Source organism: Nilaparvata lugens, chromosome 8 (genome assembly GCF_014356525.2).
Source record: "Nilaparvata lugens isolate BPH chromosome 8, ASM1435652v1, whole genome shotgun sequence".
Classification (NCBI taxonomy): Eukaryota; Metazoa; Arthropoda; class Insecta; order Hemiptera; family Delphacidae; genus Nilaparvata; species Nilaparvata lugens.
In genome coordinates this window covers 40,932,658-40,960,087 of record NC_052511.1, presented here as the reverse complement: position 1 = coordinate 40,960,087, position 27,430 = coordinate 40,932,658, and the positions used below count along the sequence as shown (strand labels likewise).

The 27,430-nt window shown below is 33.6% G+C and overlaps 1 protein-coding gene across 1 annotated transcript; it reads left to right on the top strand.

The window, feature by feature from the left end:
- Positions 1-21: 21 nt before the first annotated feature.
- Positions 22-27,430, top strand: LOC111059922 (eukaryotic translation initiation factor 3 subunit B). The gene is made up of 12 exons (XM_022347549.2): positions 22-250; positions 2,129-2,441; positions 3,276-3,462; positions 5,952-6,109; positions 10,650-10,839; positions 11,993-12,138; positions 15,918-16,056; positions 19,966-20,155; positions 21,168-21,382; positions 24,891-25,094; positions 25,932-26,040; positions 26,895-27,430. Exons 1-12 carry the CDS (start codon positions 115-117, stop codon positions 26,981-26,983), a joined length of 2,076 nt encoding a protein of 691 aa, XP_022203241.1. The 5' UTR covers positions 22-114; the 3' UTR covers positions 26,984-27,430.

Here is a 27,430-nt window from a genome sequence, read left to right as displayed (position 1 = left end):
GTTTGTAAAGTTGGCTAAACTACTCGCCACTTCTTTCCGGTATTTCGGCCGTGGCCACCCGACTCTTCCATGGTTTCGTAGCGTTCTCGCGTGTCTCATGAGGTTACATTTATAATGGGTCAAAAGAAAAAAGACTCTGATAAAGGGTCTCAAAATAGTGAAAGTGCGAAAAATGCTAAAAATCAGCAAAGTGACGACGAAGAGCCTAATTTCAGTGACCCCGAGGGTTATGTGGATATTTCCGATGAAGGTAACTTTGATGCCGTAGGCCTACTACCAATATTGAAACCTGTACAATTTCTATTATTTATGAATAAATAGTGAATTTTGCATAGTAATGAATCTTTAATTAACCATATAAAAACAATAAGTGACATTAGAAATGCATGATTATGGGTTCAAAGTCTATCTCTTATTAGCTTTGTAACCTTATTTTAGCAATAATTATTATCAACTATAAGCAATTTACCATCTGTTTATTGTATGTATTTGGGATTTACTCATAAAATATGTTTTCTGATTATAATACAACCAATTTGCACATTCTAACTAGCATTAATTCCTAGATTACGAGACTCCAAAGTCTCGATCGATTTTTTTTTGTCCAAATCGATCAATTGGTATTGGACGATAGAATTAAATTTATGATTCATTGCTGCATATTGTTGGTTGTAAACATACTTTCAAAGTATGCTTTCCTTGTTTGTTTTCTTCTTTTTAATCGTAATACGTAAACTAAATTATTATCTCAAATTATTTTTATTCAACTTGACCAATATGTAGCAGACTAAGTAGCACTGAGTTACTTCTTGATCAAATAGCCTAAAGCCATTTACAATCTCTAGTTAATCTTATTTTAGTTTCAGCTAGTTAAACGGGTTTTAGTAGTTCACTCAAATTAAGAATTCGGTCACACTCACAACCAGCACTCTTTTAATCAAATCAGCAAATAAGTTAGCTTATTCAGAATATCAAATCCTTGCACTGACTTAGAGTTTTGGGATTATATATTGTTATCTCTCATTTTGCTCCATTGTTGCACTTTAGTTAGTTGCCATTGTGATTTTTTTTACCCATACCTTGTTTTTACAATGCTAGAAGGGTACATCTTTATTTTATTAAGTTAGTTATCTGTATTATCTTTTTCCACTGATCTGCCGCTATTCAGGCCTATAGTATTTTATATAGAATATATATACTGTAAGTATGCTTGATGGTTTGACAACATTAGCGGCGTGGCTAGTCATCGCGGCCAGAGCAAATAACCTCTGAATTTATTAGATTCGGCGATTCATAAGATCGTTGTGTTGTTTAACGTTATGGCAACAGATAGCCTAAATTGAAAATGTTGGCTACTATAGGCCTATTGCTTTTACAATTCATATCTGATAAATAATCGAATCTAATAAATGTAAAGGTTATGTGCTCCCAGTAACTGTTTGTCACTATCAACATAGGCCTAATTATTTTCTCAGTAGGCCTACTTGGTCTAAGGTCAAATTTGATGCCTCTCACTACACTCCTGGTTACTTATCTTAACTAGAAATTAAAATATGAAATAGTTTATTCATTCAAAACATACAAATTTAAATTTATAAGTTAAACAAACAATTAACTACTCACAAAAAGTGAGTAGACCATGACGCCATTAATCCTAAAAATGTGGGTAATGTATGAAAAAGAAGGTATAGGTGTACGATACTTGAAATTCGCCGATTGTCATATAATTTTTGGAACTACAAACGTTTTTTGCTCAACATTGTTCTCAATTAGTGAAGCTAATACATAACCTACGTTTTAGAAAGACATGAAATTCTGAAAGGGAATAATTTTGCGCTAGGCCTGTTGGGCATTTTCTGATCATGTATTTGATTTGTGTATTATAAAAATAGATAAATAAGATGTATTTATTTTTTAATAAGATGAAATACTATAGGGCATCCTGCTTGCCAAAATTCGCCAATGCTTAGATAATGTTTGCAGAATTGCTAGATGACACCCTCAAAGATAAGATCCACCAATGCTTTTTTTTCTAATAATAATAAACAAAATAATGTTATTGTTTGCACCACTTCTAGATAACATCCTCAAAGACAATATTCACCAATTCGTTGGTCCATGTTTTCAGAACTGCTAGCGGACATCCTACAAGACAAGCCGCGCGAGATCGATGGCGTGGACTCGATCATCGCCGTTGACGGCCTGCCCCAGGTGGAGCCGGAGCGCTTCCCCAAGCTGCAGAACGTGGTCACCAAGCTGTTCTCCAAGTTCGGCACCATCATCAACACGCACTATCCGCTGCAGGAGAACGGCTTCAACAAGCGCTACTTCTTCTGCGAGTACAGCAACCCTGAGAGCGCCATGCAGGCCAAGATGAATCATGCGCAGAAACTCGACAAGCAGCATATACTGTTTGTCTGCTCGTTCACCGACTTCAAAAGGTCAGTAGTAAGTAGTTGAATCTCCTACCTCTTTGTCTATTAGTTCCATCAAGTTCCATGAAAAACATTACACATTACATTTATTACTTTGTACACTGCTCTCTCTCGAAGATAGAGAGGCCCGATGCTCTTTCCTTCACTAATCACTCTTACTACATAACAGCGTTCTCCCTACACTACTCTCTTCAAGCTGCAAACAGTGGAAGGAGAAATTGGTTTTCCCTTTTCATGTTGAAAGTAACATCTCTCGAACTATAGAGCGACGTCTTTCAAAAGACGTATCTCCTAATTTTAATCAATCTGCCAATCTGTTCGCGTCTCAGAAGCTACGTTATGGCTTCACAGCAATGATGGATTTTGACGCAATCTATTCAGTAAACTGATCATAGACATAGATATAGGAGGAATTAAGGAATTAAGCTCCGCCATGGCTAGCCGTCGCTTCGTATCTCGGACAGCGTATTCGCTCTTTGATAATGTTGGTGTTTTGATTATAAAATGAAGTTCTAGTAGACTGATGGAAATGGAGCAGATGTGATGATTGAAAGGACATTGGTATTTTTGTATAAGAAAAGTATGTTTAAATGTATGTGTATCTATATTATGTCGAGTTAGTAAAACGTTTATATTTAAAAGTTGAAAATTAGACTACTATTGATAGTTTGAATTGATGTCATTACTTATTAAAAGAAGTTCTCTTGTTGAAAAAATTCAAATCTTTACAAACCAAAATGAGGTTGTTGAATAAAAAAAATTTGAGAAATTTCATGTAAATGAGGGTAGTTGGTTAAAAGCTGATACCATTTATAACTGATTAATTGTTGATTTGATCAGGTTTGAAGAGATTCCTGACAAGTGGGAGCCACCTCAACCCAAGCCATACGAGGAGCAGAAGGATCTTTACAACTTCCTTCTCGAGCCAGATGCCTACGATCAGTTTGCGATCATTTGCAGTCGAGACAACACCGTTCAGATCTGGCAGAACACCCTGCCCGAACTCACCAAGTTGGAGGAGCGACCTGTGAGTACGCTATATTCTCTCAATAGTTCCAAATGTTGATTTCTGTGCTGTTTTACAGTTTACTTCATATGTAACTTCTAGCTATTTTGCTTCTGTGCTTGTCTCAACGTTCTTTTTAAGTAGTTTCAAATGATAATTTATATTTTTATTTTCCATCATAGTAGATGCTTGTCCATCTTAGACTCTTATCTTAATATTTCTGTTATGAATTTACAAACGTTACAAGAACGTTTCCAGTCTCGGCTCCTCTTAACTATTGTTAGAAAGAGTGGACTTTGAGTTTAGAGAAGTCTTCAGTGAAAATTGTTGGAGTAGTAAAGAATTTACTACAGTAATGAGAATAAATGTAAAACTCATTTTGTGAGATTCACTTCATATAGTGTCAGCATCGGCTGAATGGGAAGGAGGATTAATTTTACTTATGAGCAATGCTGATAATTATAAATAATTCTTGAAAAATAAGTTTTTACATTACCCTCATTATAGTAGGTTACTTATTTCCTACCCTACTCCAATGATTTTCAGGGAAAACTAGTATTAATTGAAGCTGAACTCTCACTTTTGTTCGTATATTGAAAGCCACATGATGCTGAAACTAAACTTTCGTTCTTCTGAATTTTGAAATGAATGAAATTTTCTAGTACTGATGGCTTTTTTATTATTTCAAGTATTGAGTGCCCTCATCTCTTTCAAAGTTTCGTCAATATTGTTTGTATTGTGGAAGCCATATGATGTTGATACTAAACTTTCGTTCTTCTGAATTATGAATTGAATGAAATTTCCTAGTACTGATGGTTTCTTCTGTATCAAAGTGCTCTTATTGGTAGTTTCAACGATTATAAATAGTAATGTGTCAACAAGTTTTGAAAACCAGTTGATTTTTTTACCACATGATGTTTGATGAAAACTTTCGTTCTTCTGAATTGTTGAATGAATGAAATCTACTTCAATCTGATGGGTGGTTGATATTATTCTGCAGTGATGTTTGATGAATGGCTGCATTATTTTTATCAAACTGAATAGTATTGAAAAATTGTTATTCAAGATATTATTCGAAATATTCTTTTCCAATATTGTTGAAAATGAATCATTATACTGACCTATAATGAGAGGTCATAGTTCAATGAACTCGCGATAGTATGCATATCAATCGAACTACTATTGAAAAAATGGATTTATATTATGAGGCTTGCATTACTTGATAATTGATTCAAGGTTATTATTTCTCTCTCACTATTTTGTAGATATCAATTAATGTTTTTAATAGCTATCAGATAATTGCAAAAGCAAGTAAATGTCTTGTTTGTTTTTCTCATGGAAGTCTTACCTTCAATCTGTTATAGCATTAATAAAAATGTATTCTGTTTTTGGAGGAATGGGATTGAATGTGTGTTTTTATTTCAGTGTATGCCCGCAATATGCAACCCATAATCAAAATATAAATCTGAGTACCCTTTTTAAATTATTTCGTCACAACATGTTTCGTCTACTAATGCCATTTTCAAGTCATAATAATAATTAAAATATTATTGGTAACCCATAATAATTATTACAACGAATATTAATTATTATTGTGATTTGTAATGCCAATAATTGAATAAATTAATAAGTATATTTTCAAGCTCTTGTTATGATGAACATTTTGTAAACTGAACTTGACCTGATGTTTACTATGGCTTAATCTTTGCTGAACAAAGACTTGATTAACGGATTCTGTATTGAATATTGGCCTACATTTGTGACATTCTACATAAATCATTACTGTATTTATAATTAAATTATCAACTCATTCATTAAATTCCTTGATATTTATCAGTTATTTCAAAACTCACTTTAACTGTCATATTGAAGTAAAACATTTATTTGAGTTTTCTCAACGGACAATATTGAAAGCCACATGATGTGTAAATTTCAACTTTCGTTCTTCTGATCAAAAACTGAATGATTTCTTTTCATTACTGATGGCTCTATGGCACTTGGATAATTATTCTTTCATTATATCTGTTTGATTTAATTCCATCGGGTTTCTTTTATTTCAATAAGTAAAAAACGTTAAGAGATGACTTAGCAATCCCATTGTCTTAGAGTTTGTTCTAATTCAGCAAACACAATGTCTTCGAAGAGAAAAATTATTGCTAAAATTCAGAAATTCATTAGAATTTACGAAGGACAATAATTCATTTAAGGATTTTAGTGATACGTTTGCTGAAATCCATATTATGAAAAATAATTATCAACTTAATTGTAACAGCACAAATGTTTTCAAATAGCCCAACATTTCAATATATGGAAAATATTTTGTGGACATGGAAAATAATTATTATTGAATGCATTTCAAATCGAAACAAATTCTAATTCCTACTTCACCAATCACCACGGCCTACTACAATATCTTGAAATGAATCCCACTTTCTATTTATTATTGATTTTCAGTAATTAATTTTGTTTTAATTGAGTTGAAAATTTATGTTTGATGCATTTTTGGACAGGGTTGGACCGATTTGTACGTACAATGGTCACCATTAGGAACCTATTTGGCCACTCTCCATACGAAAGGAGTCGCGCTGTGGGGCGGACCTGAGTTCACTAGGATTATGAAATTCACACATGCAGGCGTCCAATTCGTAGAATTCTCACCCTGCGAAAAGTAAGTTCATTATCACTTTATGAGTAAATTTTAAAATATGTGAACATAACTATGATTTAAGTTGAAGTATTCAACCACTATTATTGTGTTGGAATTATAGAATTTTTATGACCTCAATTAATGCAAATAAGTACAAGATTTTTGCTATTGATACTGTATTGGGTAGAAGTTTATTGATACATTGTAGCATGCATGATAATCTTCAGTAATGGATTATAACTAAAGTGCGAGATAAATTACTTTTAACACGGCTCTTTCTCGAAGACGGAGAGGTCCGATGCTCTATCCTCCACTAATCTCTCCCACTACCTAGCAGCATTCTCCTTCTTTTGTGTCTGAGTGAGAGAGCTTTGTAATGCGACGCGGCAACACTCCCCTCCATCTATTGCTGGCAATGTTCCAAGAAGTGAACTGGTCAGCAGGTATATTGGTTTGTGTATGTTACGGAGATGTGTTCATCACAAGAACATGAAGCAAAATGACACGGCGCATCCAATTGTGCGCAGGATGTCCTTCTGTGTCTACGCTACAAACTGTGGAGGGAGAAATGGGTTTCTCCTCTTCATGTTAAAAGTAACTTATCTCGCACTTTATGATTCAAATTGTTCGAGTCTAGAGTCACTGTCCTAGCTTATTCATAGCAGTCCAGTGCTGATTGAGCTCGCAAAAAAATCTCTACTCTTATTCCTGTCATTGAATGGGTTTCATTGATAGTACCTCATGTTAGATACAGTTTTTGTTATTTACCAAAAGCTAAATACAAAAGTTATTCAAATATTCATGTCGTTATAAAATAATCTCAATGAACTCACAAGAGTTCAATGATTTTCTATCAAATATTCATTATTTTCGAGCCTAGAGTCACTGATCTAGCATATTTATGGCTTTTCAGTGCTAATAGAGCTCGTAAAACAAATTCTGCTCTTATTCCTGTCTTTGAATGGCTTTCATTGACAGTACCTCATGTAAGATACATCAACCGTGTGAATTCATTAAATACAATTTCCCTCTTGGTTGAGTGCTCTGTAAATCTTGACTTTGGGACTAATCAGCGTAGTTGGTTTACTAAATTCTAATCTATACTTTAGTAAGATTTTTGCAATAACTTAGATCACATCGCATATATCAGGATACATCCGAGCCTAGAGTCACTGGTCTAGCATGTTTATAGCATTTCAGTGCTAATTGAGCTCGAAAATCAAATTCTACTCTTATTCCTGTCATTGAATGAGTTTCATTGACAGTACCTCATGTTAGATACAAATATTCGTCTACTAAACTATTTTAAAAAAATTATGTGTGTATACCTTATCGAAGGAACTGATTCAACCATTTTCAAATGGTTTATCAAACCCTTTTTATAATCCTATGTAACTTATAAATTTGTCAATTCATTTGGATTGACTTCCATTTCTCTTCTGATCCATACTTTCGAGCCTAGAGTCACTGATTCAGCGTAATTTTAGCGTTTCAGTGCTAATTGAGCTCAAAAATCAAATTCTGCTCTTATTCCTGTCATTGAATAAATTTCAATAACAGTACCTCATGTCAGATACAAATTTTTATACAACTTGATATTTTACAACAGTGTTGTGAATACTACTCATGATATTTCAATATACTGTACGAGCCTAGAGTCACTGGTCTAGCATATTTATAGCATTTCAGTGCTAATTGAGCTCGAAAATAAAATTCTGCTCTTATTCCTGTCATTGGATGAATTTCAATGACAGTACCTCATGTCAGATACACGATTTATACCTTGATGTGCACTTTTACCTTGATTTTAATTGTCTTTTTCCTCCTGCAAAAATGTTTATGGTTAAGATTTTCTTATTTTTATAAATTTGTGTACACTCCCTTGAATATTAATTTCTATGCAGGAGAAATTAGTGATTTATGTTTACATTTACTTTTTTAAAATATTTATGTCGAGTCTAGAGTCACTGTTCTAGCATTGTTTTAGCATTTCAGTGCTAATTGAGCTCGAAAATCAATTTCTACTCTTATTCCTGTCACTGAAGAAATTTCTTTGACAGTACCGATGTCAGATACAAGTATTGAAGAGACTTACAAATAAACGTGAGACGGACTAAATCTGTATACATGATATATCATAGTTCCGAATCAAAAATAAAGAATATTAAACTTTATTCAATATCACATGGGAAAATCCCTTTTAGAAAATGTTAGTTCTACGAATTTAGAGGAATATATAGTCGCAAAGTCGCATTATTTTTCATTATAGGCTACACATTTTCGAGCCTAGAGTCACTGTTCTAGCCTGTTCATGGCATTCCAGTGCTAATTGTGCTCGTAAATTGAATTCTGCTCTTATTCCTGTCCTTGAATGAATTTCGTGGACAGTACCGATGCAAGATACAATATTTCGACCATGTTATAAAAACATAATATTAGTTATTAGCGCTTTAACCATTCAAACCATTGTTTGTGAATGATCCTTGCTATCTTGACTCACTCACATTTATTTGTAAAAGTCTAAATTAATAAATTGATTCCCATGTTATTTTTATTCATTTATTTATTCACAATGCAAATGACACTAATGTAATAACATTGGTAGATTAAATAATAAGGTAGTCCTTGTGCTATTTTTCTTCCAAATTTATAAGTGACAAGTCCAAGATAAGGTTAGAATTACACGTGTATAATTTTTATAAAACTAGTCCAAAATAATCTTGTAAACTATAAATTTTGAATTTAGATGACTTGAATTAATTAATTGATTGAAAAATTCCAATCAATTACCACTTGTAACGAATAATAATATTGATTTATTCTAATCATGGACTTGTAGTATTTGTATCACTTCAATTACATTTTTTATTAATCTCTTTAACCTTATTCATTCTAGTTTCGATTTTCCAAACAATTACAGCAATACCTTTGCTCTAAAACTCTACATTTTTGCATTTGCATTGAGAAGCCTCATTACTACCTCAATTGAAAACTATCCAATAAATAGATAATGTGTCACCCATATCATGCTAAAAATTCATGTTTTTGTTTTATAATATAAATATTTGCTTATTGTTATATTCTTAAACGCGTTATTTTCGAGTCTAGAGTCACTGTTCTTGTGTATTCATAGCATTTCAGTGCTAATAGAACTCGTAAAACAAATTCTACTCTTATTCCTGTCATTGAATGAATTTCAATGACAGTACCTCATGTCAGATACATTATTTTGCAGCATAGTTCTAGCACTTGAAAGTGTTTGACTATCGGCTATGTTATTATTATATCTTTACATCTTATATGTTTTGTGTTGATGCTTGTTATAGAAATATTACATCCTGTAAGAAACTACTTTTCATTCTAAAATTTAGACTTCTGATAGTATCTTCGAAACTGGCCTCTTGTCGGCCGTACTTTTATTTTTGACTCAATTGTCTCCTCTACCTTGTCATTTCATTCACTCTATAAAAAAATATTGTGAATATTACCCCCTTTGAAATGCATAAATTGATGTTAATTTAGATTTCAATAGTTCATAATTTACCTTTTACTGTTCAGATTAATATATACTGAGTTTTTATCGGCTAGCGCTACCTTATTACGAGTAATTCCAATCATCATTCTCTTCACATTTTGTAGATACCATTAAACGCTACACAATCTCCTGTAAAATAGTTACTTGATCTCTTATTTCACATTTTTGCTCCAGTAATTGATCATTTCTAACAATTTCATCATTTCTACCAAATACCATATTCCTGTCATTAACTCTAATTACCGTGAAATACTTGCTAGGATCTTCCATTCTACCCTGTTACAATTTATGATGCTTCAACCATTTAGAATCTTTCATTGTACATTTTTATTGTAATAATCTTTATTAGCAAAGAAAAAAATCATCATATATTTATTTATTCACCAAAAATATTTACAAAATTACAAAATTAAGATACGGATACACCCAAAACGGCTTACATTAAAATAGATAATTGAAGAAAAACAGTTCAAGCTTGGTAACAGAAATCAGATCACACTATCTCAATTTTAGGATACATTTATTTTTAAATTCCGGTAAAGAATCTCTATTTATATTACAATTTTCAAACATTTTATCATTAAATTTAATAGTCGAAGCATAATTGAAAATGAAGAATTTTGAAAGCAAGTGGTATTTGGTTTTATAATATGAAATGTCCTATCAACTCTGAATGCTGTAGACCTTGGTACCACAAAAAAATAACTTTTCAAGCAAATCCGGACAATCCAATTGATTATTACACAACTTATGTAGTATACATAGCAAAGCACCTTTCTACTTAGCTCTAACATTTCATACAACCACTTTATCGAAAAGAAAAAATACAATTCTGCCACTTAGAAAATATATATTGTAAATTCTTAATATGCGGTATAGCTAGGAATTAAAATTCCAATGAGTGTGAGCCCATCTCGATTCACTAGACCTTTATGAGATGGTAATACGATAATAATGAAACTTATGCGTAACAGAAAATTATTACTGCGGTCGACAATAATTGTTAATGTTGTGATTGTTTTGTAGATACCTGGTGACTTACGCGCCCCACACGGAGCAGGTGAACCGTAAGCTGGTGATCTGGGACATCCGGATGGGTGTCGAGAAGCGCAGCTTCAGCATGAGTGGACCCTGCATCTGGCCGATATTCCGCTGGTCCAAGGACGACAAGTATTTCGCCCGTATCTCCAATAAACTTAGTATTTTCGAAACGCCGGTAAGTGCCATTAGGCTGGGGCCACTAACGAAACGTCTCACATGTCTGTCCATTCGAAAACCTGATTAAGATAACCTTCTAGGCTATCTAGATGAATAATTTAATTGAAATCTAGCCGATCTGAGATCCTCCCCCTGTCGTGGTCGACGACGGCATTTGGCATTTACGCACAAATGAAACACCGCCTTTAGGTGTACTCGAAGACTGTTCGTCTGTCAGTCTCATCGGACGTGAAACGTTACGCTAGTGTGACTAACGTTACGTTAGTAATTTGTTACGTTATGTGTTAGATTACATTCGAATTTACAATCGTCAATTCGAATTTCCGAAATAAAACATGCAAAGAATTGAAGTGCAGTTCGAAAGTGATCAATTTCAATTCGAAATGAAAAAAAAAACAGAATACACCATCCAAAAATACTTGTGTAAAAATAAATATACAGTGAGTTAATTTTTCTAATTTGTTAATTTTCTTATGTATTTTAAAATATGTTTCATAAATGTATGTATTCAGGTCTACTTATTTTTATTTATAAAATATAATTATAGTACCTTTTTTGAAATTAATATAAAATAATAGATTAAAACACAAATTATAACAACTAGTTTCGATGTTCCACATTATCTTCAGGTTTTAAAAAATAAATTTCAAATAAACGTTTTACTAATTGAAACGTTAATAAATATGTATATTTCAGTTTATGATTTGGGCAATTGAGGCGATAGCCTCACAAACTATAATTCAATTGATCAATTATTACGTTTTAAATTCAGATTGAAGTAATTTTTGTGAAACATTTGATTCACTATTTCTACAAAATGTCCTTATTTTTCCTATACCTTGTATTTTTTCTCATACGTTCATATTTATTTTAGTTCAAATTTCTCAATTATAGTTTTGTTATAAATACGCCCATTTACCTTAATATCTTCATAAGTTTATTTTAATTCCAATTTTTCAATTTTATATCATTATGGGGATAATGATATAAAAGTATCTGAAAACTGGCAAATCCCAAACTAACTGATTCCTTAATTCCACCTTTTTACTCTGGTAATTTTCTCTCGATTCTCATAATTATAATGTTATGTAGGCTTACTGTGATGTCATGTATTCATGGTTTGTTTTACTGATAGAAATCTTATTTGGCAGTCATTTGGCCTGCTGGACAAAGAGAGCTTGAGAGTTGATAACATCAAGGACTTCAGTTGGTCGCCCACTGATAACATTATTGCCTACTGGGTCTGCCCCAATGATCAGAACGAGCCTTCAAGAGTCGTACTCATGGATGTGCCTAGGTATTCATTAATATCCATTAATTAATTGATTGCATGGATTGAATTAATAAAATTATAAAATCAATTGAATTAATAACATTGATTAAATTAATAGTTTCATATTATTCAAGTTTCATGAAAGATCTTAACACATTATATATTATTAGTATTTTATTTATAGCCTATTTTTATTATAGATGGTTTATGTTTTCCAAAATCAAACAGTTTCTAGTTCCGTAGTCTTGAAGCTTTTGTGTGGTATAATCCTCTTTTTGCGAGCCTAGAGTCACTGGTCCAGCATATTTATAGCATTTCAGTGCTAATTGAGCTCGAAAATAAAATGCTGCTCTTATTCCTGTCCTTGGATGAATTTCAATGACAGTACCTCATGTCAGATACAATAGTTTGTGTTTTAATTCAGTATTTTAAATTCTTTTCTTTAAGTATAGAATTTTACATTGGTTGCTCATTTAGAAATAATTGGAGAAGCGAGATCAAAATTCTATACTGTACTACATGTTATAATATCGTCAATTGAACAGTTAGTAGTGTTTAATCATGCGATTTCTGAGCCTAGAGTCACTGATGTTTCCAGATTCATAGAATTTCAGTGCTAATTGAGCTCGTAAAATAAATTCGGCTCTTATTCCTGTTATAGAATATATTTCATTAACAGTACCTCATGCTAGATACACAATTTAGTTTTGTTTTTGAGTCATGTCATTGATTCTAATTTTACTACTTGATTTACATTACTTCCGTCAACATATTTACTTGTAGCAAATTCATTAATGTCTTACTCCTACGATAACTTGCATCAATGCAAGTTAGTAGTATTGACTATTTCAAAACAATATTGGTCGAGTTCTGGGTGACCCACCTGATCTCTGATCCACTGCCTCTAGTGCACCACAAAATTGCTGCCAAACCATCTTTTTTTCGGTGCACCGCTAGTGTTCCCTTGGGATGGCTGACATAAACCGATCCATACAGTTGGCGCGCACTTTTGAAATATATTTTATTACGGTGTAAACACTGGAGTGACCACATACATAACTTATTTTAATAGAATAGTCATACAAAACTAAGTTAATTGTCGATAATACAAATAACAAACTTACCCGCCAATAATGAATGGACTTCCTTGTTCTCTCTAAAATATCTTCAAAGTAATAAATCACCTCGAATTTGCTTTGATATTCCATTTTAACGTTTACCGTTCTCGTGAGTGTCCAGTTCATATGACAGCAGCAGACGCTTGAACTTTCGACCAATAAGAGCTTTCCGGTTCCGGTTAGTACTTTGTGGATCATATCTTTTCTACCGGCTCATAGATTCTGCACCGGTGCAGGATAATCAAAGATGGCGACCGGTTCATGAACAGTCAAAAGCTTCCATGGCACGCTGTTCTTCTGTCCCGGTGCACCAAGGGCAGTGGATCTGGTCACCCGGAACTCGACCAATGTTGATATTTGGAGAAACTATGTTCGGTATAATTGTCGAGCCTAGAGTCACTGGTCTAGCGTATTCATAGCTTGTCAGTGCTAATAGAGCTCGTAAAGTAAATTCTGCTCTTATTCCTGTCTGCGAATCAATTTCATGGACAGTACCGATGCTAGAAACAATATTTTCCCTTATACGTCTCAACTATTCCATCTAAGCCGGCCGCCGGAAAGTTGGATGGCACTGAAAATAATTAACACTGAATAATTTTCACTTGAAATAATAAGAAACATTTTTAAAACCCATAGTCTACAGTCTATGCTCATGTTTAATGAATGAATAGAATGATTGATAGTGTGGGGTAATCGAGAATACTGTATTGAGGTTAACGTTATAATTGAACATAATTCAACGCCTAAAATAATCTTCTAAATTGTGTCTTAATAGGGCTACCCGTCTTTTCCATAGATATACTGGATACTAGATAACTAACTGGTATAAAAGAAATTCAGAATATTTGTTATTGAGCAATCAAAATTCAGTACTGAACTTCATATCTCTTATTAATAGAAATATAAATCTCAGTAAAAGTTTCAACATTCATGCAATTTTCACTTGAAAATGGAATGAATGTTGAAACAAGTTGTGATAAAATAATTCAAAAGAAGGGTACTGAGATTTTTATTTATATTTATATTACAAGTACCCCTAAACAGAAAAGAGACAATAAAATTCATATTTCTTCTATTGGGTTGTTTGCATTTTTCAATCTTGAAATTTTCGAGCCTAGAGTCACTGATGCTTTCTCATAAGATTTCAGTGCTAATTAAGCTCGTAAATCAAATTCTGCTCTTATTCCTGTTATAGAATATATTTCATTAACAGTACCTCATGCTAGATACAAGATTTAGTTTTGTTTTCGAGTCATGTTATTGATTCTAATTTTACTACTTCATTTACATTTTTGTCTTCACCATTTTCATTTGTCTCTAATTCATCAATGTTTCCTCCAAATATAACTTTGTCAATAAAAGATTGTTTTAAAAATAATTTTGTTTTTTGGATAAACCATTTATTGTTTGCTATACCGTACTTCCGTCGAGCCTAGAGTCACTGGTCCAGCGTATTCATAGCTCTTCAGTGCTAATAGAGCTCGTAAAGTGAATTCTGCTCTTATTCCTGTCTGTGAATCAATTTCATGGACAGTACCGATGCTAGAAACAATATTTTTCCGTTATAATATAGTAGAATCTAGAATATTCTACCTAAGCCGGCCGCGAGAAGCTTAGATTACATTAAATATAATGAACACAATTTTGAAAATCTAAAATCCACAGAATGTGCTCATGTTTAATAAGTATATAAATAATTATCATCATAAGTGAATATAATGATTTATAGGGTTTGTTAATCGAAAATAATTAATAATAATATTATTCTCGATTAACAAACCCTATAAACCATTACATTATATTAGGATAAAATGTTCATAATGAAAACTCTAGGTTGTTGTCAAAATATCACTTATTTATTTTAAAAAATCACAAACATGTTTCAATACCAATGGTGTCATCTTCAGTGTGAGTTAAAATAAATAAGTGATATTTTGTCAACAACCTAGAGTTTTCATTTTGGTTAGGTATCACAATATCTCACCATCAACAGTATTTAAAATATTTATAATAATTGACCATAGTTTTAACGCCTAAAATAGTGTTCTAAATAGCTATTCTCTAGCTTTTGACTATTGGTCTGAAAGAAATTTTGAATAATTATTGCCATTGAGCAATCTAAATTCAGTACTGTACTTCATTCCACGGTATATAGAAGAAGACGGTAGGTGTCACGCGCATTTTTTTTGCTAAATTTCCGGTGTCATTTTATATCCAATCATCTGTTTCTAACAAATAAGTTTCATAAATTGCCAATAGGTGTTAAAAACTTCGATTGGTGGCGATGACGCAATCTAGCTGGCTGGCTACTGCGCACACATTTCATGACCCCTACCGTTTTCATCTAAATTCCGTGCTTCATTCCTCTTCTATTGTATTATTTTCGAGCCTAGAGTCACTGATATTTTCAAATTCATAAAATTTTAGTGCTAATTGAGCTCGTAAATCAAATTCTGCTCTTATTCCTGTTATTGAATAAATTTCATTAACAGTACCTCATGCCAGATACACGATTCAGTTTCGTTTTCATATTAATCAATTGCTTTTAATATTGCTCTTTAATGTGCATATGAGTCACATGGCTCATTGTCCATGAGTAACTAATGGATGAATTATTTAATAAATAATAATGGTTGAGTAATTGCTCAACAAAATAATTTATGTCATTTGTTGTTTTGTTTACAGCAAGGTTGAAATACGAACGAATACTCAGTTCAATGTGGCTGACTGTAAACTGCATTGGCAGAAGTCGGGAGACCATCTCTGTGTCAAACTCGATCGTTACGGAAAGGTCAAGAAGGAGAAGGATGAGTGCAAATACACGGTAAGATAACTGAAATGTGCCTTTTTTTAAAGTGTTCTGCCCTAGGGCAGGTCTAAACATGATTCCTCCTTCTTCATTCCTCTCTGTCCTGTGCAATTCTCTTCATCTTGGAGTACTTCCCCCTGATATCATCCACCAACTTCACTCTTTTTCGTCCCAGCACCCTCCCTCCTTGCACAGTCCCCTCTATTGTCTCCACAAGTAGTCCGCCATGCCTCAGCAAGTGTCCCAGCCAGTTCCGCTTTCGTCTCCTTATAACTGCCATAATATTCCTTTCCTCTCCTACTCTACGCAGTACCTCCTCATTCCTCACTTTATCCATCCAGCCGATCTTCTCCATCCTCCTCCACACCCACATTTCAAAGGCCTCCAATCTCTTCTCTTCCTGCTTTCTGAGAGTCCAAGTTTCCGCTCCATAGAGAGCCACGCTCCACACAAAACACTTGGCCATCTTCTTCCGCAGTTCTATTTGCATTTTGCTACTCACCAATCCTCTTATATTGCTGAATGCCTCCTTTGCTCTTCAATTCTCACTTTACTTCTAAATCACATCGCATATCCTCTTTAATCATACACCCAAGGTACCTGAATGATGACACCTGTTCAATGTGATGCAAACCTATGTTGATTGTTGCTTTCTTTGGAGTCTTGCTGATCACCATACTTTTTGTTTTCTTCACATTCACTCTCATCCCATACTCTTCACAACAGTGATTGATATGTTTTAACATATCATTCATTGCGCGCTCATTTTCAGCCAGCACAGCCATGTCATCTGCAAACTTGATACATTCTATCCTTCTCCCTCCAATCTTCACCCCCCCTTTACCTTACCTTTAAAAAACCTTCTGACCTTTAAATGTGCCTTTAATAAAGATAATTCGAAAATGTAATATTTTTTATTCTAAGGTTGTATCATCATGAAGATCATATTAATCGCATAGTATTAGTACTAATTAGGCTAAAAAATAAAATTCAAATTGCAATGCTTTTAAAGATTCCCTATCTACTTGATAGATCTTCATGTTTTAGTAAATACAGTATTCCAATCACAGTTTATGTAGTTGATAATAATTAATAACATTAGTTGATAGCAATTAATAACATTAGTTTATAACAATTAATAATATTAGTTGATAACAATTATTGTTAATGGATATCTAAGATAAGTATTTTAATCATAACTCATATGACATTTTTCGTATTTTAAGTGTCTTGAGATTTCCAAGTTTTTGTGATGATGATGAAAATTTAATCTGAAGTAAATGTGATGTTTATTATGGCTTAATCTTTTCTGAACAATTGCTTGGAAAGTTGAACGTATAGCTATAGGAGAATGGCAGGTTTGAAAATTGACGAATCAATCTATTCAGTAGCACAATTCTGTAAGTCAATTTTTATAGTTGAAAATAAACATAGATTAAAATCCTTCGATGGTTTGAGTACCGTGGAATTTCGATAAAATACATTTGAAATGTTTCACCAAGTGTAGTTTCTAATTGGCCGTTTTCACTTACACCGACATCTCGCTGACACTACACCCAGAATGTGTACAATTGGATGAGAATTATCAATTACTGAAAATTCTTCCAATTATTATTATTTTTAATAATTCTAGAGTATAGTCAAGCTAGTAACTCATTTATAATTTGAAGCTTTTGTTATGATGATAAACTTTGTAAACTGAACTGAACGTGATGTTTACTATGGCTTAATCTTTACTGAACAAAAGTTTATTCACAATAATTGCGTTTGAACGGATTTCTTATCATTTTAACATTTTTTCTTATAATGTTCAACTATACAGGCCATCCCATTCATTATGAGATAGAATAATCATATAGAATATTAAATTTTCTTGCTCTACTCATCAGTTTGAAGAAAAGTTGGATTCAATAGGTTTTCCTTAGTGAAATATGATTAACAAGTTTTTGATTTCACTGTATTACTTGAAATTACATTTATTTTATTTCACTACTCCATTCCCTAAATGTTTGTTATGATGATAAAATCTTGTAAACTGAACTGATCGTGATGTTTATTATGGCTTAATCTTTTCTGAACAATTGCTTGGAAAGTTGAACGTATAGATATAGGAGAATGGCAGGTTTGAAAATTGACGAATCAATCTATTCAGTAGCACAATTCTGTAAGTCAATTTTTATAGTTGAAAATAAACATAGATTAAAATCCTTCGATGGTTTGAGTACCGTTGAATTTCGATAAAATACATTTGAAATGTTTCACCAAGTGTAGTTTCTAATTGGCCGTTTTCACTTACACCGACATCTCGCTGACACTACACCCAGAATGTGTACAATTGGATGAGAATTATCAATTACTGAAAATTCTTCCAATTATTATTATTTTTAATAATTCTAGAGTATAGTCAAGCTAGTAACTCATTTATAATTTGAAGCTTTTGTTATGATGATAAACTTTGTAAACTGAACTGAACGTGATGTTTACTATGGCTTAATCTTTACTGAACAAAAGTTTATTCACAATAATTGCGTTTGAACGGATTTCTTATCATTTTAACATTTTTTCTTATAATGTTCAACTATACAGGCCATCCCATTCATTATGAGATAGAATAATCATATAGAATATTAAATTTTCTTGCTCTACTCATCAGTTTGAAGAAAAGTTGGATTCAATAGGTTTTCCTTAGTGAAATATGATTAACAAGTTTTTGCTTTCACTGTATCAACCTACTTGAAATTACATTTATTTTATTTCACTACTCCATTCCCTAAATGTTTGTTATGATGATAAAATCTTGTAAACTGAACTGATCGTGATGTTTACAATGGCTTAATCTTTTCTGAACAATCATTCTTTAGAATCTGTTGAACAAGTTTATGCTTTCACTTGACTGCGTAGTTTCAAATCACTGTACAACTTCTTTACTACTTTTTTCCCAAACGTTTGTTATGATGATAAAATATTGTAAACTGAACTGAACTTGATGTTTACTATGGCTTAATCTTTTCTGAACAATCATTTTTTAGAATTTTATGCTTTCACTTCATTGCGTGGTTTTAAATTACTGTACATTTCTTCACTACTTCATTCCCTAAATGTTTGTTATGATGATAAAATCTTGTAAACTGACTGACTATGATGTTTACTATGGCTTAATCTTTTCTGAACAATCATTATGCAAAATACTACTTTCATTTTATTCAATGCTTTCTAGGCCGAAACTTCCATAAAATGTTTCGCAATATATTAGTATAACATCAAAATGTTTTATTTAGGCTAGTCCAATTTTCCCCTACAGAAACTGGAAACTCACTTGTAAAAATCCAAATTAAATTTTACTACCTTACGATTCAGTGCTTTCATAAATACTAAAGTTGTAAATTTCCCCAACTCAGTCTTTGTTATGATGATATTTATTAATCAGACTTAGCTATGGTGCTAATAAAGGCTTAATCTTTTCTGAACAGAGACTTCTGCATGACCAAACTCTTGTCAAACCGTGAAAAATTTGTAGAACACAAAGCGTACCTATACTTTGTCCAAAATGGCATGAGCTCTGAAGGATTAGGTCGTCCTTCCTTACTACTAACACACAAAAGCGCAGTCTCCTTTTGTGTGTGTGAGACGGTCTGTCTACCTGTATACTACATAGTATACATAGTATATCAATGGCACCAGTAGGCCGGGTGTGTGTGTGTGTGCCTGCACGTGGGGGAGCGAGGGTCGGCTTAATCTTTCAGCGCTCATGGCAGTCTGGACAGAGTATAAATAAAAATAGATCTCAATAATTAAGTATAATGTAATAATTGCTTCGTTTTTTCAATTGGCCACTCGCTTTACCCTACAGGGATTTCTAGCATTAGTACCTAGTATTACCTTTTCTTCATTTTTTAAATTGTGGATATTTTTTTGAATTAACAGGGAATGTACTACAATTTTGAAATCTTCCATATGAGAGAGAAGAATGTGCCGGTTGATATCATCGAAATCAAGGAGCCGATCCATGCGTTTGCGTGGGAGCCGACAGGCATCAAGTTCGCCATCATCCATGGAGAGGCACCCAACATCAGTGTATCGTTCTACGGCGTCAAAACCAAAATCGAATTGCTCAGTAAGTAATTTATAGGATGAACGACTGTTCAGTGTTCTAATGCTGTGTATAATATAAAATTATATTGGAAGAGCAAAAACAAGGATTCCTTTGATATTCCTCTCCCAAATTTAGATTATGAGTTCGAAATAAGGTTAAATTATTTCAATTTGAAATTTATACAACTTAAAAAAAAATATTCTAAAGATTATGAGTTGGAAATAAGTTTAAGTTATTTCAATTTGAAATACACAACAATTTTGATGAATCTTTGAAAAATCTTATAAAAACTTTCATATCGTGTCTTTGAAAAAACAGAAGCACATTTCATTTTGTTCGTTTATTCTAGTACTCTTTTGTTTCATCTATCCTTTTGTTAGTTTATCTAGTATCCTTTTGTTTCATATTTGAAAGACATTTAAATTTTGACGAATCTTTGAAAAATCTTATAAAAACTTTCATATCGTGTCTTTGAAAAACAGAAGCACATTTCATTTTGTTCGTTTATTCTAGTACTCTTTTGTTTTTTCTTCTATCCTTTTGTTAGTTTATCTAGTATCCTTTTGTTTCATATTTGAAAGACATTTAAATTTTGATGAATCTTTGAAAAATCTTATAAAAACTTTTATATCGTGTCTTCGAAAAAACAGAAGCACATTTCATTTTGTTCGTTTATTCTAGTACTCTTTTGTTTCATCTTCTATCCTTTTGTTAGTTTATCTAGTATCCTTTTGTTTCATATTTGAAAGACATTTAAATTTTGACGAATCTTTGAAAAATCTTATAAAAACTTTCATATCGTGTCTTCGAAAAAACAGAAGCACATTTCATTTTGTTTGTTTATTCTAGCATTTTGAAAGACAGGACAATTTTTATGAAAAATCCCATAAAACCAACCTTTTATATCAAGTCTTTGGAAATTAAAATGAAAAAGTACTAGTTCATCTATTGAGAAAAAACTAATTAGTAGCCCTGAAAAGTACATTTTTTTAATACTTGAAAATTGATCGTTTGAATGTACTTTGCTTTGCAGAAACGTTCGAGAAGACGGCCTGCAACACGCTGTTCTGGTCGCCGGCGGGGCAGTTCATAGTGTTGGCTGACCTGCGCACCAATGGTAACCTGGAGTTTGTCGACACCAACGACTTCACCATCATGAATGCACCCGAGCACTACTCGGTCAGCGACGTCGAGTGGGACCCCACCGGCCGATACGTCGTCACCGCCGTCTCCAACTGGAAGGCCAAGGTATGAAGTCGACCGTATCAAAATAGTCTCTTACAACGGTTCACCACAGAATACATACAGAAGGGAAACTCGACCAGAATCGTGTTTCAAATCCGCCAAATAGTCTGATGCAACGGCTGTGTACCTCACCACAGAATTCATACATACAGAAGGGAAACTCAACCAGAATCGTGTTTCAAATCCGCCAAATAGTCCGATGCAAATTGCAACGGGTGAGTACCTCACCACAGCATACATACAGAAGGGAAACTCGACCAGAATCGTGTTTCAAATCCGCCATCTTGAAGGGAATTAGATTTAGCCGGAGCCATGTAGTGGCAATGATTTAGCCGCTTCTTCGGTGTCGAGTTTTCAGCTGTTTAGCTTTGGCAAAGAATTGCAGCTTGTATCAGAATCGATTCAACTTTTGTTAATAACTTGATACTGAATTGTAATCATGAATATACAGAATATTAAGAATATTTAAAAAAAAAATGTTATTGATTTAATTAATGTGATCTCATAGTATGATTTGAAATTAGTGACAAAACTAATTCCCTTCTAGATTGCGTCTTGGCGCTCTGGGAAATACATTGGTTAGAAAAAAAGTTTCCTTTCTATATGTATTCTGTGACCTCATCCCCACCGTACCCATAGATGTTGCCAAACTTTTGTTTGTCCAAGGAATTTAGCCTGTTAAAAAATATATGTATTAAAAAAAAGTTGTTATAAATAAGATCGATCTTTGTATATTTAGGTCTCTCCAATTTGAAGTCTAGCCACATGATGTAATCAAATATAACTTTCGTTCTTCTGATTGACAACATGAATGATACTCTATTTTACTGATGGCTATCCACATTGAAAAATGGAAATATAATGTTCATTTTTAAAGCTATTGCAGCACTGCATGACAAGCTTTATTGACATTATGTTGCTTTTACCTTTTTATGTTTCCTTGTTATATTACATTGCTTAATTCGATGAAGTTATTATCATTGAGTCTGTTCTGGTCATCTTCTTTCAATCATATAGAGTAGAACCAACTTATACAACTGATTTAAAGGAAATAATTCTATTTCATTCTATTCTATTCTCTTTCTCTATTTCCGTTTCACTTAATTAGAAGCTAGTGTTACTCCTCTTGACATTATTAGATATTTGGTTGTTACTGTGAACTTGATACAACTGATTGTGCTGCAGGACCCCACCGGCCGATACGTCGTCACCGCCGTCTCCAACTGGAAGGCCAAGGTATGAAGTCGACCGTATCAAAATAGTCTCTTACAACGGTTCACCACAGAATACATATAGAAAGGAAACTCGACCAGAATCGTGTTTCAAATCCGCCTAATAGTCCGATGCAACGGCTGTGTGCCTCACCACAGAATACATACAGAAGGGAAACTCGACCAGAATCGTGTTTCAAATCCGCCAATAGTCCGATGCAAATTGCAACGGGTGAGTACCTCACCACAGCATACATACAGAAGGGAAACTCGACCAAAATCGTGTTTCAAATCCACCAAATAGTCCGATGCAACGGCTGTGTGCCTCACCACAGAATACATATAGAAAGGAAACTCAACCAGAACCGTGTTTCAAATCCGCCAATAGTCCGATGCAACGGCTGTGTACCTCACCACAGAATTCATACAGAAGGGAAACTCGACCAGAATCGTGTTTCAAATCCGCCAAATAGTCCAATGCAACAGCTGTGTACCTCACCACAGAATTCATACAGAAGGGAAACTCAACCAGAATCGTGTTTCAAATCCGCCAAATAGTCCGATGCAATGCAAATTGCAACGGGTGAGTACCTCACCACAGCATACATACAGAAGGGAAACTCGACCAGAATCGTGTTTCAAATCCGCCAAATAGTCCAATGCAACAGCTGTGTACCTCACCACAGAATTCATACATACAGAAGTGAAACTCAACCAGAATCGTGTTTCAAATCCGCCAATAGTCCGATGCAACGGCTGTGTACCTCACCACAGAATTCATACATACAGAAGTGAAACTCAACCAGAACCGTGTTTCAAATCCGCCTAATAGTCCGATGCAACGGCTGTGTGCCTCACCACAGAATACATATAGAAAGGAAACTCGACCAGAATCGTGTTTCAAATCCGCCAATAGTCCGATGCAACGGCTGTGTACCTCACCACAGAATTCATACAGAAGGGAAACTCAACCAGAATCGTGTTTCAAATCCGCCAAATAGTCCGATGCAACGGCTGTGTGCCTCACCACAGAATACATATAGAAAGGAAACTCAACCAGAACCGTGTTTCAAATCCGCCAAATAGTCCGATGCAAATTGCAACGGGTGAGTACCTCACCACAGCATACATACAGAAGGGAAACTCGACCAGAATCGTGTTTCAAATCCGCCATCTTGAAGGGAATTAGATTTAGCCGGAGCCATGTAGTGGCAATGATTTAGCCGCTTCTTCGGTCTCGGAGTTTTCAGGTGTTTAGCTTTGGCAAAGAATTGCAGCTTGTATCAGAATCGATTCAAGTTTTGTTAATAACTTGATACTGAATTGTGATCATGAATATACAGTATAATATTAAGAATATTTAAAAAAATAATGTTATTGATTTAATTCATGTGATCTCATAGTATTTTAAGTGTGATTTGAAATTAGTGACAAAACTAATTCCCTTCTAGATTGCGTCTTGGTGCTCTGGGAAATACATTGGTTAGATGAAAAGTTTCCTTTCTATATGTATTCTGTGACCTCACCCCCACCGTACCCATAGATGTTGCCAAACTTTTGTTTGTCCAAGGAATTTGGCCTGTTAAAAATATATGTATTAAAAAAGAGTTGTTATAAATAAGATCGATCCTTGTATATCCAGGTCTCTCCAATTTGAAGTCTAGCCACATGATGTAATTAAAAATAACTTTCGTTCTTCTGATTGACAATATGAATGATACTCTATTTTACTGATGGCTATCCACATTGAAAAATGGAAATATAATGTTCATTTTTAAAGCTATTGCAGCACTGCATAACAAGCTTTATTGACATTATGTTGCTTTTACCTTTTTATGTTTCCTTGTTATATTACATTGCTTAATTCGATGAAGTTATTATCATTGAGTCTGTTCTGGTCATCTTCTTTCAATCATATAGAGTAGAACCTTATACAACTGATTTAAAGGAAATAATTCTATTTCATTCTATTCTATCATCTTTCTCTATTTCCGTTTCACTTAATTAGAAGCTAGTGTTACTCCTCTTGACATTATTAAATATTTTGTTGTTACTGTGAACTTGATACAACTGATTGTGCTGCAGGTCTCCCAAATCTCTTTCAATCTACAATATTCTTTTGTTTCAAATGAAGTGTATTGTTTCAATATTATTTACCATTGTTTTTTTTAACAATATACATACTACCAAGAACTTTGTTTCCTTTTCATGATATTGTAATGTTTCAAGTAGAGTGTATTCTTCCAACACTTGTTTTGATGCAACTTGTTGAATACAACTTGTGATTTGTGGTGTTGTAGGTTGACGCCGGCTACTGGATCTGGACATTCCAAGGCAAGATCCTGAAGCGGTGCAACGTGGACGACTTCTGCCAGCTGCTGTGGCGTCCGCGACCGCCATCTTTGCTCGACGCCGACAAACAGAAGCAGATCAAGAAAAACCTCAAGAAGTACAGCGTCCAGTTCGAGAGCAAGGACCGGCTCAGGCAGACAAAGGCTTCCAAGGTACAATGAATGAATAAATGTTATTTCTTTTAAAATACAAACAAGCATTGATAAAATCTACATAATATTTGAAATGCAGTATCAGCAACAATACATCATTCATAAAGTCAGTTTCTTCATTCCACATGGCACAGGATGCCCCTACAAGACTAAACTTGCAGTTTATCCAATAGCATAGTTAGAATATCTTCAATTGCTCAATGAGGGTCAACTTTTTAAGCATGAGCATTCATTACAAAAAGTCATCAGGTGTCTGGATACCTGATAGTCAGGATAATCTTTTTTAATTCAATTTTACTGTAGCTCTAAAGTGAGACTTGATTGAAACTTAGCTTTTAGGCTTACAGTATTTAGTAGTACGTGTTATTTAATATAATATACATTTTATACACTTATCTTCTATTCACATTCTAGTTGAAATTCACATGTTGTATGATTTGAAACATTGAAACCTCGCACAGGTTTTTCCCAATTACCCAGCAGACGTCCAGATTACCGGTCGATCATCCGGATAACCGATGTCCAGATAATTGATGCTCTATTGTTTTCAAAACAAATACCTAACGACGAATTCGTCTTGTTAGTTGTCTACTGTAGTAAATTTGGCATTGTGGAAACCTTATTGAAAAATATCGGGTGAACAAAATAATTTAATAATGAAGATCATAAATTGTCAGTCATTCGATTATGAAAATGTCGATTTTCGATTGCTACACCTATCAATCTAGCGATTTGTTTGAAACTATGGAGGGTTAGTAAGTCTAGTATAATAATATTGATTTCGTCTTATTTGCATTTTGTTGATCATTTTACTAATAATAATGTTTTTGTTGATAGGAATTGATTGAGAAGCGAAGCAATTTGATGAAGAAATTCGATGAGTTCCGTGAAAGAGCAATGGAACAATGGGCTGCCCAGAAAGCGAGACGTTTGGAGATGCGCAACAGTAAGCTCATTATAATAATTTTCATGTTTCATCCAATAATATTACTCACTGCCATGGCCATACATATCTAAGTAGATATCTAGCCGCGCCAACAAAGTCCCTCCACCTCTCTCGATTGTCCGCGTCCTGACAACGTACTATCCATTACCCAAGATAAAAGCGTCTGTAGACATCATCCGCATTATCGAGCTGCTTATTTCATAAAGCACATAATATTCCTTTATTTTGGCTTTGATTGTATATTCTATACTCACTTAATTTTTCTAGTTCATTATCGATTCCAATTATCTCTTTGAACTTATTAAAATCTAAATAACTGTGATTTTTTTGTTTGTTTCGAAAGTGTTTATGAACCTAATGAGCAAATTCACATCGTCTTATGAACTATCTCATAGCTTTGCTATTAGGCTATGCTATAGTTTTTGTGATATTTCTATGGTTTAAGAAACTTCAATTTAATTTATCTTTCAACATTAGCTAGTTCAAAAATATTCCATTCTGTTTTACTGTCTCTCTCATTCTTGGTCGTTTTATTTATATTTGAATTTTTGTTAGGCCTACTATTTGCTTATGAGCCATTGAATAGAATTTCGGAGGCTCAACACATTCAAGTTTTACTTGAATCATTGTTGAAATTTCACTATACACTATGTTATTCAGAGTGCTTTAGAATCATATTCATTATTTCAAGCTTTGTTGATGAAACTCCAATTTCTAGAAGACGGGATTAGTTGTACCATAGAGAAAAGATAGCAAAAAGCTATCGGATGAGCTTGAAGCTATATTTTTACTCATTGTATTTCCATTAACGAATACTCTTTATTCATTTTAATTATATCTTTTTGTATTTTCAGACATTGACACGGACGAGCTTGAAGCGGAAACCGATGAAGAGGAGGAGGTGGAATTTTTGGTAAAGGAAGAAACAACAATAGTCGATTAATAGCAAGGAGATCTTCTGCTGTTATCTCGGATTAGCAGTACATGTGTTGAGGCTTTCGGCCAGCCGATTCCAGCTGGTCTGGTCGATTACTCGAATAATAATTACAAGTTTCAACTGATTTGTTTCTTCATACTGATGAACCTCATAACCAACATGGATAGTGTTTGCAATGGATTTATCAACGAGCGGAAGTACTTCAGTCCAACTGAATTCACTTCAACGCGCCAAAACTTGAAATTTTTCAAAAGGTTACTACTTGCACATCTATTATCCGGATTGATTTTTTGTCTAGCTTTATATGTTTTTTATACTAGGCTAACGCTTAGACTCATATTAAGGTGTTTTCATAGAAGCGGTTCCAATTTTTATCATATTCCTTACCGATTATTGTATCACGTTAATAAAAGATGCATCAAATTGAATAAAAAATTCAAAATTCAGTAAAAA

Bases quoted from the DNA above. Each gene is read 5' to 3' on its own strand.
- LOC111059922 (XM_022347549.2), top strand. From the start codon at position 115: ATGGGTCAAAAGAAAAAAGACTCTGATAAAGGGTCTCAAAATAGTGAA. The intron at 6,110-10,649 runs GTAAGTTCATTA...ATTGTTTTGTAG, and splicing joins GAATTCTCACCCTGCGAAAA to ATACCTGGTGACTTACGCGC. The intron at 10,840-11,992 runs GTAAGTGCCATT...CTTATTTGGCAG, and splicing joins TTAGTATTTTCGAAACGCCG to TCATTTGGCCTGCTGGACAA.